The sequence below is a fragment of the Pygocentrus nattereri genome, chromosome 19 (genome assembly GCF_015220715.1).
Source record: "Pygocentrus nattereri isolate fPygNat1 chromosome 19, fPygNat1.pri, whole genome shotgun sequence".
Lineage (NCBI taxonomy): Eukaryota > Metazoa > Chordata > Actinopteri > Characiformes > Serrasalmidae > Pygocentrus > Pygocentrus nattereri.
This window is the reverse complement of record NC_051229.1, coordinates 6,934,989-6,949,988: the sequence shown is the minus strand read 5'-3', so window position 1 is coordinate 6,949,988 and position 15,000 is coordinate 6,934,989. Positions and strand designations below refer to the sequence as shown.

Genomic DNA, 15,000 nt, shown 5'->3' with positions numbered 1-15,000 from the left:
TTATTGAGGTGAACTGCTGCACTTATTGAGGTGAACTGCTGCATTTATTGAGGTGAACTGCTGCATTTATTAAGGTGAACTGCTGCACTTATTGAGGTAAACTGCTGCACTTATTGAGGTGAACTGCTGCACTTATTGAGGTAAACTGCTGCACTTATTGAGGTAAACTGCTGCACTTATTGAGGTGAACTGCTGCAGTTATTGAGGTGAACTGCTGCATTTATTAAGGTGAACTGCTGCACTTATTGAGGTGAACTGCTGCAGTTATTGAGGTGAACTGCTGCATTTATTAAGGTGAACTGCTGCACTTATTGAGGTAAACTGCTGCACTTATTGAGGTGAACTGCTGCACTTATTGAGGTGAACTGCTGCATTTATTAAGGTAAACTGCTGCACTTATTGAGGTGAACTGCTGCAGTTATTGAGGTGAACTGCTGCATTTATTAAGGTGAACTGCTGCACTTATTGAGGTAAACTGCTGCACTTATTGAGGTGAACTGCTGCATTTATTGAGGTGAACTGCTGCACTTATTGAGGTGAACTGCTGCACTTATTGAGGTAATCTGCTGCATTTATTGAGGTAAACTGCTGCACTTATTGAGGTAAACTGCTGCACTTATTGAGGTGAACTGCTGCATTTATTGAGGTAAACTGCTGCACTTATTGAGGTAAACTGCTGCACTTATTGAGGTGAACTGCTGCATTTATTGAGGTAAACTGCTGCACTTATTGAGGTAAACTGCTGCATTTATTGAGGTAAACTGCTGCACTTATTGAGGTGAACTGCTGCACTTATTGAGGTAAACTGCTGCACTTATTGAGGTAATCTGCTGCATTTATTGAGGTAAACTGCTGCACTTATTGAGGTAAACTGCTGCACTTATTGAGGTGAACTGCTGCATTTATTGAGGTAAACTGCTGCACTTATTGAGGTAAACTGCTGCATTTATTGAGGTAAACTGCTGCACTTATTGAGGTAAACTGCTGCACTTATTGAGGTGAACTGCTGCATTTATTGAGGTGAACTGCTGCATTTATTGAGGTAAACTGCTGCACTTATTGAGGTGAACTGCTGCAGTTATTGCGGTAAACTGCTGCATTTATTGAGGTAAACTGCTGCACTTATTGAGGTGAACTGCTGCACTTATTGAGGTAAACTGCTGCACTTATTGAGGTGAACTGCTGCATTTATTGAGGTAAACTGCTGCACTTATTGAGGTAAACTGCTGCATTTATTGAGGTAAACTGCTGCACTTATTGAGGTGAACTGCTGCAGTTATTGAGGTAAACTGCTGCATTTATTGAGGTAAACTGCTGCACTTATTGAGGTAAACTGCTGCACTTATTGAGGTGAACTGCTGCATTTATTGAGGTGAACTGCTGCATTTATTGAGGTGAACTGGTGCATTTATCGTGATAAGACAATGTTAGCTTCACCCAACGTTCAAAATTCGTTTTCTCGTAGCGTTTCCTGGAGACGTATCTAAAGCATCTACACATCTTTAAATCTCTTTAGTGGTCATTCTGGTCTATTTTGCTTGGTTTTTATCCACTTGTATGGTCGCAGCAACCACGATGAGATGCGCTCTATCAGAGCACAGTCACAGCTTGCCTACCAAAATGGCGTAAAAGTAAATGTAATTCATAATTAGAAATTATGAAATTATATTCTAATCGCTATGCAGGTTATATTGTAATAATTACATAATACACCAAATATTTACCTAACTTGACCTCTAAGGCTAAAACAAGCAACTATATCTGCTGTTAGTGGAGCAAATGCAGAATACAGCACGAACATCAAGAAACATCTGTTACTGTAGCCCATAAATGATGTTAAGTATGCAGACCCGGATTGTGTTATTTTTCCCAAGCCTGTGGAGAATAACTCCAGCTGAAGTTCACCGATTACGCAGAAGATGATGACCACAGTGGCTGGGGAAAGCAGCAGCGGACAGCAGAGGCAGCTGTGCAGAAGCAGAGTCCAATAAATGACCATGCAGTGTGAAGTAATGTGAACAGCATTAGTAATCCGCATGCTCTAAGGCTCTAATAAGAGAGCAATGTGTATATTTCTTGGAGAGAAGCCATGAGAACAGCCCAAAGAGTGGCTACACCCTCCACATAAACACAGCAAGAACATTCAATGACAGATGCGACAGCTGGACTAAAACACAAAGATGGTCACCACTGTAAATTATCATAATTTATTCAACTCAGTTATAGCTGTAATTACGTCATCCTGATGATGGTTAGGTTTCAGCCTGTAATAAAACGTGAGCTGTTAGCCACCGCCAACTTTGCACTCCTTGAAGAGTGGCATAAGAAAATAACATCATTGAAATCCGAAGACCTTCCTCACACTGACGGTGTTTGATAAAGCAATATTTATATATATATATATATATATATATTATTTTGAATATTCGCTGATACTGACAAATACATAGAGCATTACAATCTGACAGACTAATATACACTCCCAAATAAATGTCCTAAGCACATGAGGGGAACCAAGACTCTAAAGAAAAAAGGAGAAACTCATTTAAGAGCATGAGGAACCACTGAGGAGAACCAAGACTCAAAGGGACAAACTCCCAATGAGCATAGGGAACCACTGAGAGGAACAAAGACTCAAAAGGAGAAGCTCCTTAATAGCAACAATAACCACTGAGGGGAACCAAGACTCAAAAGGAAAAATTCCGCAAAAGCATGAGGAACTACTGGGGGGGAACCAAGACTCTATTGGAGAAACTCACTAAGAGCATGAGCAAAAAATAACAAGGGGAGCCAAGACTCTAAAGGAGAAACTCCCTAAGAGCATAAGAGAAAACTAATGAGAGAGACCAAGATTCTAAAGGGGAACCCATGCTCTTATGGGCTGCAGTCGCTCAAGGGTACTTTGCGCATTGCCACTGAAGAACCACTTTTGGTTCTCTAAAGAGCTCTTTCACTTAACTGTTCTTAGCTTGGACATATGGTTCTAGGAGGAAAAAACTTTGATACAGAATCTTAATAATATGTAGAGGATCTATAAACCAATATTCTAAAGAAAAAACTAAGCTAAGAGCATGAGATACACCTAAGGGGACCCAAGACTCTAAAGGAGAAACTCTCTAAGAGCGTGAGAAACCACTGACAGGAACCAAGACTCTAAAGAAGAAACTCCCTAAGAGTATGAGGCACACCTGAGGGGAGCCAAGACTCTAAAGGAGAAACTCTCTAAGACTATAAGGAACACCTGAGGGGAGCCAGGACTCTAAAGGAGAAACTCTCTATGAGCGTGAGGAACCACTGAGAAGAACCAAGACTCTAAAGGAGACACTTCCTAAGAACATGAGGAACCACTGAACTTAAAAGATTCTTCACACTCAAACATGTCATTTATACATCTAAAGAACCATCCATTAAAAAGGTTCTTCACCAAACGCACAAAAAAAATCATGGTTCTTCTAAGGCAGGGATGTTTTCTTCTGACAGCAGCGATATGTAGGTATATTTTCAGATAATGAACATTTTTGGCCCTTTTAATTGGCCCATTCTTCATGCAATATTCCCACAATGTAAAGAACAGGCTACATTTTCATCTAGCGTCAAAAATACAACATACAATAAAGAAGGGGAATATGAGTTTTCCTATGGCCACACTTATACAAAAAGGGGTTTGCGGTACTGCAGATCTGTCAGTCTTACACCATCCACATGTCCAACTGAAGCTCTGCATGTGTAAAGAGCCAGCATGCAGAAACCCTTCACAGCCCGAAAAACACTTACTCTGTACACATGGAAGTGTGCGAGGAAAGGGAAGGACTTTTTGAGCTTGTTAAAGCGTCGCATCCTGAGGTTTCTGCGCTCGTGAAGCTCTAGAGAGGCTGAAATGGGTTTAAACGTCCCAATCTTTCCCGCTGGTGGTCCAAAAGCGGAGCTGGTGGAGCCAGGCAACCCTCAACACCCAGGACAAGGGAGGTCTCCTCAACTTCTGCAGCCAACAGACGACATTCCATCGCGGAGAAAATCCAGTAAAAGTTCCTACAGCTCAGTCCTGGCGCTAATATGCTAGCAAGAGTGCAATAAAGTGGGGGTGGACAAAAAAAAGAGAGCGGGATGAAAAGAAAACCAAGAAAGCACCAGAGGGAGTTGTGCCAAAGGGGAAAGACCTGGCAGTCGATGCGGGACGTCCAAAAACAGAGCGATCTTTTCTACTCCGAGCTTGGCGTCCAGACCAGAGGGTGGAAAAAGTCCATTGCTGGCGTCCAGGCAGGGTTTAAATAAGGTGTAAGGTGGACGGCGAGTTTGCAGAAAGAGTTTTTTCACTTTATTCTCGCCTTCCTTTTGTCGTTCATCCCTCCGTCCGCCGCTGGGCTATTAATAGCCACTTCTTTTCAACTCGCTGCCCTCGTTGCAGAGACACAGTGAGAGGGAGAGAGAGGGAGAGGGAGGGAGGGAGAGTCACAGCGTCTGCCTCAAAACGCTGGGATTAGTACGTCTTCTCTCCGACTGAGAGAGTTTAGATCCGCCTCACTGTGTCCGGTCCAGTGTGCATGTTTGTGGCAGGGGGACGCGTTGTTCTCTCTGTAAGGAGGAGGTGTCTACGCTCACTCTCTCACTCGCGCTCTCACTCGCGCTCTCTCTCTCTCTCTCTCTCTCTCTCTCTCTCTCTCCTGCTTTACCGACATAAATGAGTGAAAGTCAATGTTACATCTCAACCCAATTAAGAACAACAACAAGCAGAACAACAAAAATAAAGAACAGAAAATGAACTAGAGCGAAAACTCTGTGAAAGAACTTTAAGTTGGCTTGGAAAAGCCAGCTGACTGTTGATGGTTGTTAAAGTGTTGGTACAATGTTGCTAGGCGGTTGCTACAAAATCCAAAGTGGATGGTAATGTGTTGCTTGGCGCTACCTTAAATGCAGTTCCACCTTAAGTTCACCGTCACCTTAAATTCAGAGTTCCTTAAATAAAAAGCCACTTTAAATGCAGTTCCACCTTAAGTTCACCGTCACCTTAAATTCAGAGTTCCTTACATAAAAAGCCACTTTAAATGCAGTTCCACCTTAAGTTCACCGTCACCTTAAATTCAGAGTTCCTTACATACAAAGACACCTTAAATGCAGTTCCACCTTAAATCGAGTTTTTCAAGCCAACTTTTTATTTAACAGATTATTAGAGACTTTTATTGTTAAATACTGTTCATGCTTTGACTCACTTGTCAGTTCTCTCTCTCTCTCTCTCTCTCTCTCTCGCTTACCCTCTATCCCCTTACTCTTCACTTTTTCTCACTTTTGCTTTCCCCTCTCTCACTTTATCCTTTCCCACTCTTTCTTACTCCCTCATTACTAATCCTCTGTCTATCCCTTTTTCCAACCCACTCTCTCTTTCCCAACCTTCTCCCTCTCTTCTCCCTTTTTCCCCCCTCATTCTCAACACTTTCTCTCCCTCTTTTTCCTCGCTCTTTCACTGTCCCTTTTTCCCCCTCCCTTTTCCTCTCCTCCTTTCCTCTTAATTCCCAATTTTCTCTCTCTCCCTTCCTATTTTCTCTCTTTTTTCATTCTCCCACTTCCTGTCTTTCTTTGTGTCCCTCCTCCTTCTTTTTTCTCCTTCATTTTTAGCTCTCTCTTCTTCTGTGTAGTTCTGCTGTGTTTTATTGGAATGAATGTTACTTTTGCATAACTGCCAAAGCAAAAATAACTAAATAAATAAAACAACGAAGAAAAAAAAAACACAGAAATATCACCACAGATAATTATTTACAGGATCAGTCATCAGTTTGATTTATTTATGTACAGTATTTAACAGTAAGTTGATGCCTCTCTGACACCTCCCGAATCTGTGGAGACAGACACTGGGCAATGTGCCCCTCTCTCTGTGTGTCTCTCTCTGTGTCTCTCTCTGTGTCTCTCTCTGTGTCTCTCTCTGTGTCTCTCTCTGTGTCTCTCTCTCTCTGTGTCTCTCTCTCTCTGTGTCTCTCTCTCTCTGTGTCTCTCTCTGTGTCTCTCTCTCTCTGTGTCTCTCTCTCTCTGTGTGTCTCTCTGTGTCTCTCTCGGTGTCTCTCTGTGTGTCTCTCTGTGTGTCTCTCTCTGTGTCTCTCTCTCTCTGTGTCTCTCTCTCTCTGTGTCTCTCTCTGTGTCTCTCTCTGTGTCTCTCTCTGTGTCTCTCTCTCTGTGTCTCTCTCTCTGTGTCTCTCTCTCTGTGTCTCTCTCTGTGTCTCTCTCTGTGTCTCTCTCTGTGTCTCTCTCTTTCACCCCCCCATCTCCATCATTTTGCTCCCTGTCTCTCCCTCTCTTTCCTTTCTTCCTTCTTTTTCCTTTCTCCTCTTTCTCTTTCTGTCTGTAAACTGCAGAAAGACATTGGGAAAGTGCCAGCTCTCTCTTCTTCCTCAATCATTTACTCTTTCCTTCCTCTTCTCTCTTTCCTTCCTCCTTTATCTTTTTCTTTTCCCCTCCTTCACCCCCCATGTCTGGAAACTGCTGACAGGCACTGGTGACTCTCTCTCCCTCTCTCCCTCTCCCTCTCACTCCCTCTCTCTCCCACTCTCACACTCTCTCCCACTCTCACACTCTCTCCCACTCTCACTCTCACTCTCTCACTCTCACTCTGGGACAGAGCCTCTATGGTATTCGGATGGAGGAGCATTTGATGGTGAGCCAGGCGGTCAGATTTAACAGCAGGATGGAGAGATCATTTCCTGTGGGCTGCCCTTGCACGCCCCCCTGCATGTTTGCCTCTTAACAACTCAGTCCCCTCTACCCCTCCCACCCCTCCCTCTCTCTGTCTGTCTCTCTATCTCTCTGATCCCACATGGCTCAATTTTTCTCCTTTATTTGGTTCCCAATTTTCGCTTCTTTCCTCAACCCTTCCAGAAAATGTTCTCAGCTGCTTGTAAACAAACTCCCCTCCAGCCTTTTCTCTGGACGTCTCTTCTACGCCACCACACGCTGGAGGAACCGTTTGGGTTTTTATTTGTGTCCCCAGCTCCTTCCAGACGAGACTAAACCAGATGTGAGGTATTTTAAGTGATAAACAAAATGTACGATGCTGGAGGAGTTGTGTTTTTCTTCCCCGAGTCGGAGTGAAAGTAGCGAGGCTGAGAAAGAGACAGTGGCAGTAAAGCTGGACGCCGAGCGTCATAAACGTTCTGCCTCCAATTACCGTCCTGACACAAAGAATTTCCAGCGCAGCTAACACTAAAAGAATGCTCCTGACACTTAGCGAAAGTCTGGCATTATTTAAAAGCAAAGCAGTGCTGGATTAATATTCGGAGGTAATAATGTTACAATATAAGCAAAAAATGTAACAACTTTAATGTACTTTGTCATTTTATTAATGTTAGACCAGTCATTTTATTCATTTTAAAGGCCAGCTGTAGTTTTCTAATGGTGCACCAAAATTTTATAATTTATATACACACACACACACACACACACACACACACACACACACACACATATATATATATATATATACCATACTCTAAAGGAACTACATCTCTTTGCGGAATACTTGTTTATGTTGGTTATTATTAATAATAACAAGTTACTGTCTGACATATTGTGCATTTTATCATATTTTGTTGGCTGCTGTTTTATAAAAGCAATGAGCCACTTGAGGCTGTGCTTTACTGTCATTTTATCACAGGGAAGGGAGATTCGATTTGATATGTACATGTATATACATATATATGCACATATATAAGTTGAAAATTCAATCTGAAGGAACTGCCCGTTTTCACGTTTATTATGAATATGCTTTGAGTAAAAGGGTCTTTTGGTCTTAAAGAGAAACGAACTGAAGTTGTAGTCGACCGTAACGGACTGTATGACACCGACAGAGCTTAAGACAGAAAGTGCCGAATTCCTTTCAAATCTAAAATCTTCTGAACTGTTGCTCCCTGAACTTCTCTCAGTCAGGCCAGGAAGCAAGTGCCCCCGCTATTTGACGGTTTCTTGTGACTTGCGTCCTGTTAGGTCTGGCCAGGCCAGCTCTGCGGTCAGCGCTGTGCATGTGAGCAGGATGTGCCAAGTTCTCACCACACCTCCACATGTAGCACCTCCATCATCTACTCAGCTCACACTGAATGCACAGGGTGGTCCAATACTACTGGATCATCAGTGTCGCAAGAAGACCTCATATACGGATCACTCCACCGAACGTTTTCAAATCACACTGTAATTTACCTAACTCAGCCCTTAGCCAAGTGGTCTTTTTCAAGGGGCCAATTGATGCAGGTAAAAATAAATAAATAAATAAATAAAATGAATAAAAATGTATATTATACATTGGAAAAGACCACTTGGCTAATGGCCCCCAGATAATCTGAGTTTGAGACCCCAGCCTTGTGCTGTCATGTATCATGCCTCATTCATAAAGCAGTCTGGGCTGAAACACTCCTTATAACCTCTCTGTGAGTGGGTGGAGCTAAACTGTTGTCCCTGGTGTCAAACACAAAGCCCGTGGGCCAAATCAGGCCCGTGGCACATTCCTATACATTCTATCTGCTAAGTAATTGAAACCTTCTATTAATATTAGCCAATTTCACCACGAGCTGCACTACAGTTCCCAGTATGCATTGCAAGATAACATGTGCTCCCACTCACTGCCCAACAACATTCTATGGGACAGCACCAAAAAAAAAAAACAAAAACAAAAGATGCCAGGTGTCCAGTTCAAGCGAATGGGCAGTTTTAAAAAACTTACGTGCATTGAGGACATTTAAAGAGGTTTAACAGTTTTCTGCAGCTAATGCAGAATGTTTTACATAAAACATTCTTTTATTATTATTTTTGAATCATTTTAAGTTCTCAGTGGTCTCAGTGTCTATTTTTTGCTGTTGGAGGTTTGGCATATTTAGAACAAACAATGGCCAGTTGGGGTCTGGGCAAAATATTAAGTAAAAAAAAAGAAAAAAAAAAAAGAAAAACACAGCTGGGCCACGGATTTGTTGAGATTTTTTAATATGGCCCTTTAGTGGCTGAGTTTGAGACCCCTGATGTATGTAAATGAGCTGGCATTTACAAAATATTGATTTCAATACAGGCTGTATTGACTGGGGAGTGAATGGTGTGTTCTGAAATGTTAATGTTTACACTATGTCCAACTTTTTCCATTATATGTGCCTTTTAATGGACCTAGCATGGGCCTCTTAAGATTTTAAGAGGAATTTTGGCCCATTCATCACGAAATGTAAATGACAGCTGTTGATTACAAACACACACACACACACACCTTCTAAATCGCTTATACTTCTAGGTCACGGGGAGATTTCAACCAATAAAAAAAAATTAAAAATTAAAAGTGGTTTTAACAGTGAAACTTGAAACATGAAACTTGACATGTCTTCCACACAGACAGGCCTACTGCAACAGACTCAATCTCCAAGCAATCTTCTGCCCACTGTTTTGGTACCACAGCTGACCAACTCCCAAAGACGCAATGACACTGCCTGCCAGTAGAGGGCAGCAAACACACAGTGGCTGACTAGCTTATGAATTTCAGAGCCAGCAAGAGACCATTAATTGATTTTCCTCTCTGCAGATATTCCGAGCATCCGTGTCACAAACAAATCCGTAGTGTTTTACATCCCTGTCCGTACTGTGCAGCTGAAAAAATGCTAATATTGAAAAAAGAAAAAGATGCAGACCACGCAGCCCACAGAATCTCAACCTCGTTCCTATATTTTGCTCATAAAAGCTGCACATTTTAGCAGGACAACTTGTATTTTAGTGTTTTCCTGCTGCAAAACATCCGCTTAGGCTCAGAAAGGGCTTGATAGAGCCAAGTTGAATCAGGTGTGTTCAAGCAGAACGCAAGAGTACTCCAGGAGGCCCCAGGGGTCTGTCTCGCAACCAAAGAACAGGTTTCCTGACAGAGTTTCAACTTCACAAAACTTCCCAAAAACATATGCAAAACTTGTGGTTGTACCTGAAGCCTGAATCTGTTCTTTTGCTCATTTGTAATGTGGCACAATAGTGTAAATGTGTCCAGAACCATTTTAAATATATGGTGCGAGTGGTTCACCTGTGTATTGGGGACCCAACAGACCACTGTGGAGGCTTAGCCTACACCCCCCAGACCATCTCCCCAAAGAAACCTATAGGTAGACACACCCAAAGACAGACTTCTGTAAAGTGGAGGAACGTGGAGAGGCATCGCTCACCACAGACAGACCATTACTGATACAGCTCACGTGTGGCAGAGACACAGCAGACATGCAAATCAGCACAGAGAGAGAGAGAGAGAGAGAGAGAGAGAGAGAGAGAGAGAGAGAGAGAGAGAGAGAGAGAGAGAGAGAGAGAAAGAGGGAGTGAGCGAGGAAAAGAGAGAGTCAGGGAGAGACAGAAAGAGAGGGAGTGAGTGAGAAAAAGAGACACAGAGACAGACACAGAGAGAGTGAGGGAAAAGAGACAGAGACAAAGAGAAAGAGAGGACAGAAAGAGAGAGAGGGAGAGACAGAGAGAGGGAGTGAGTGAGGGGAGAGAGAGAGAGGGAGAGTGAGGGAGAGAGAGTGAGACAAAGAGAAAGAGAGGACAGAAAGAGAGAGAGAGAGAGAGAGAGAGAGGGAAAAGAGAAAAAGACAGTCACAGAGAGAGAGAGGGAGGGGGGAGAGAGAGAGAGAGAGAGAGAGAGAGAGAGAGAGAGGGAGAGAGAGAAAAAGAGACAGAGAGACAGAGAGAGACAGAGAGACAGAGAGACAGAGAGACACAGAGAGAGACAGAGAGAGAGAGAATGTATGTGAGTGTTATGTCTCGACACCTCTCTGTAAGCTGGTAAATGTTGGTGTGAAGCTCATTTCATCGCACTGTGGTTCAGAAAGCGAAACAGAAAGTGCTGATTTTTAAACGTCTTTTAATCAAGTTTGCTGTCTGGATGTATCTGCAGTGCTGGAGAGCGAAGTAAACTCTCTTTAAAACCATTTCAGGTCCCATGAACATTAAAATGATCTGTAAAATGTCTTATTTTGACTATGTTCTGCATATTCTGACACTCACAGCTGGACGTCTGTTTAATCTAAAACAAACAAACAAAAAATCACTTTTTGTGTTTTGATTAAAACTAAAGCTCAATGGACTTTTTACCACTTTATATGTATTAGGCCTGACCGATAGGAAATTTTCTGATGCCAATACTGTTTAGGGGCCTAAAGATGCTGTTAACATCGTCTGACACAATCTCCTATTCATAATTAACATTTTATATATTTTATTTCAATTTTGCATTCCAGTAGTTTTGGTTAAACAGTGCTTCACTGCCTGATATTGTCTCTTCTCAGCTGTCACACTTCTTAAACTCAAATAAACAATATATATATATGCTCTATATCACTGCGGTCCAAACCAAACCTCCTATCTCCACAATGCTTTACAAGAGAAGGAAAAAACATCATTTACCTTTAATGTGAGTCAATGGAACCAAGTCATTTTGTAAAGAGCAACAGGTCAAAAAGCAATACATAGACATCATATACATCCACCAATCAGGCATAACATGATGACCACCTCCTTGTTTCTACACTTGTCCATGTTATCAGCTCCACTTACTGTATAGCTGCACTTTGTAGTTCTACAGTTACAGACTGTAGTCCATCTGTTTCTCTGATACTTTGTTACCCCCTTTTACCCTGTTCTTCAGTGGTCAGGACCCCCATGGACCCTCAAAGAGCAGGTACTATTGTTGTGTTGGGTCATTCTCAGCACTGCAGTAACACTGTGTGTGTTGTGCTGGTACGAGTGGATCAGACGCAGCAGTGCTGTGTATATAGGAGGCCAAAAGAAACGGCGTCTATTTAGCCACAATTCTCATTACCATCAAACTGGTTGTGTGATATTGTGACATTTTCTCATACATTAAAAATGTGAACATCGTTGTCATTCAAATCTTTGACATTTTTACTCTCTTGCTTGGGAAAAAAAGTCATTTTTGGCCAAAAATTGGGAGCATCTCTACTACCAACCTCCAAACTGCTGCTCCTGAACAAGACCAACAGCCCTAAACAAACTGAGCAGCAGCTTCAGACAGTCTGAGCACTGTAATTACGACTTCCACTCGGAGGCCTTCATTACGGTTGTTGAAGTTGATGATGTTGTTGTTGTTGTTGGATATAAACCCCTTAATCAACAGCATTCAAGGGGCTTTATCCCCTTCAATCAATCAGACCATGCTCTCTGAGTGAGTGGGGGGGGGCGGGGCAGGGGGGTGGCGGGGGTTGGGGGGGATTAGAGTCCTTTCACTGCAGCTCTGAGCTTTTAGAGGATGAACACCCAGAGCAGCTCCATATGCCCCCTTTTACAATTAAACTGTACCGCCTGGGGGGGCAGGATTAACACTCACACAGCCTTCTGATTATCCCTCCAAGAGGCTCAAACTGTGTGGACAGAAGTAGGAAAGGAATAATAATAATATTAATAATAATAGGCTGAAAATACAAAAGGCTAAAAAAACAATATTAATAGGACTACAATGAACTTTGCAAATTGAATACTTCAACAATTTAAATGGTAATGAAAAGGAGCAAAAGTGATTTAAAAGCACTGGTTGGAGTTCAAACAGTCTGAGCAGCAACAGATCAACGGTGAAACACTGAACATCTCACATCATGTCATTCTGTCATTCTGCTTCACGGTGAAACACTGAACATCTCACATCATGCCATTCTCCTTCATGTAGCAAAATACCAAGAGGAGCTAAAACACCCAGGAACGTCTCCACTACACATTTGATTCACATGAAAACATGATATTTAGCTTGAGACTCAGAATACAGCAAAACAACAGGAGCAGAACGTAAAGTTTCTGCAGGCAAAATTTCTAAAATGAGAAGAAGAATCACAAATGGCAGCACCAAAGCACAAAGTATAGCTGAAGTACGGGATTCATGGCCTTGGATGAGTAGCTGGTGTGCCCTTGGTGTGTATACACTGTAATCATTTTTGGGGGCATTTATTTTATGTTAACTTTTTTTGTATTTATTTTGTGAGATATTGACTACCAGGGGGAAATCAGAGAAAATGTCTGGATTTAGAGCACTGACAACAACAACAACAACAACAACAACAACAACAACAATAACAACAACAATCAGCTAAAAACAAAAGGCTGCAAAAAAAGCCCAAAAAATTAAACAGGGCTAAAATAAACTTTTAAAAAAATCAAATACTTTACAAATAACTTTCTTCACTTCCCTGCGCTGGTCAGCACAGGCATGTTCAAACGGTTTGAGCAGCAACAGATCAAGTGAATAGAGGAAGAAATCAGAGAAAATGTCTGGATTTAGAGCACTGATCATAACACAACAGAATGGCACTAATAATAACAATAATAATAACAATAATAATAATAATAATGAATCAAAACTGAATCTACAGACTACCTTCTCTGTCAATCTAACAAACGTGGATCTTTTAGCATTCAAGTTAACAGCTAACAGTGGCAGGAATTTGCTTGCCAATGCTTTCTCTACCTTGACTAGGCTTGTCTTTGTTATGAGTCACTTTTCAACATCATAGCCACTTTTACACTTTGTTCTTCAACAGAGGGCTCATCCCAACATACCGAAGACGTACACTCAATTAACAGAGCCTAGAAAGTGAAAATCGGCATCAGCTGCAGAGCGCAAAGCTGCATTTTCCCTCTTTCCCAAAAGTAATACAGGCAAATATTATTAGGTAAATTATTAAATGAGTCACTGAATAAGCCTAAATAAATCTGTGACTCAGTTCTATTTTGATTGTAACTGAGATCTGATGAAGAAACTCAGTGCTCGTCTTTTTACTACTAGATGACTTTCTTACTTTCACTGAAGTAACAACCTAACTACTTTTATTTCTACTTGAGTGGTTTTTATTTTTAAGTAAAAATAACTTGACTTGAGTTCAGATGTTTTGGCTACTCTACACACCTCTGGCTCCGACGTATAAAACCTCAGAAGGTTTTATTCGGATTCATCCTATTTCAAAGCTCCATAATTTTTACAACTGTGAGGCACTAGGAACCAATCACATACCAGTTGGAAGAGGAGTTTCTCACTGTCAGTATGGCAGCGAACCTCCAACAGCTCAGAGCGTCCGTTGTTGGCACCAACAGCTCCAAGAAAAAGGTCACCAGCATCACCAGATCCACACCGTGTGACTTTTTCTGGGAGGGTACGCCAAGTTTATGTGCCACTCCCAACAACACAGGATGATCTCCGGAATCGCACTGAAAGAGCGGTGAGCGCAGAGACGCCCGACATGCTCAACTGCTCGTGTTCATGTTGCCCGTACAGCTGGAGGAGGTTCATATTGAGACCTTGTAAAATGACATAATAAACTTTCTCATTTAAACCATTTACAGTTTACTGCAATGATTTACAAGTGAAATGAATCATTTCAAAATCAGAAGAATTCAAAAATCTTTTTGAATTTTTTAATGCATTGCATTACATAACGTTGAAAAGCCTTAACTGTGTGTAAATGTAAGGTGAGGTTAATTACTGCAGTACTGAAATATCAGACAACAGCAGTCTCTCAGGGTGTTTTGAGCTAGAACTGCTTACTGGGAGAAAATAGAGCACTGCATTCTCTCTCTCTCTCTCACACACACACACACACACACACACACACACACGGCAGTACCGCCACACACAATAAAGCACAGTGAAGGACACTGCAGTCCCTGAATTAGAGAACAAACCTGTCTAACAATCATTTCTATACCTGATCAAATCTCTGAGGGTGTTTTCAAGGCAAACTGAAGAAATGTGCCACAAACACCACCTATTACAGACAGACTGAGGACCCTCTCAGATTCACGGCACCTTTCTCCACTTACCCCCTTTAGGACAAGTAAAGCTGCTTAAGCTGGAGAAAATAAACACGTCTGTGTTTCCGCTCAGAAACACCGCAAACAGCCAGATCGGAATTCATGCGACTTTTACATCAATCCAATATTTGTCATCATTTCATGCTGCTGAGACTTTTTAGGCTGATATTCCCGTACAAAAAATTTGAAAAGATTCATCCAAACTGC

At 41.9% G+C, this 15,000-nt stretch overlaps 1 protein-coding gene across 5 annotated transcripts in view; it reads right to left on the bottom strand.

The window, feature by feature from the left end:
* The window catches only part of tnk2b (tyrosine kinase, non-receptor, 2b), a 141,837-nt gene that overhangs the window by 59,543 nt on the left and 67,294 nt on the right, over positions 1 to 15,000 (bottom strand). Inside the window, exon 1 of one of the 5 annotated variants that reach the window (XM_017702472.2) lies at positions 3,775 to 4,509. The exons of 3 other annotated variants lie outside the window; for them this stretch is intronic. In XM_017702472.2, the coding sequence (XP_017557961.1) occupies positions 3,775 to 3,837 (63 nt within the window). In that variant the 5' untranslated portion in view covers positions 3,838 to 4,509. Of the gene's footprint in view, positions 1 to 3,774; positions 4,510 to 15,000 lie in introns of those variants that run through there. One more of the 5 variants, XM_037530826.1, reaches the window with a different exon arrangement.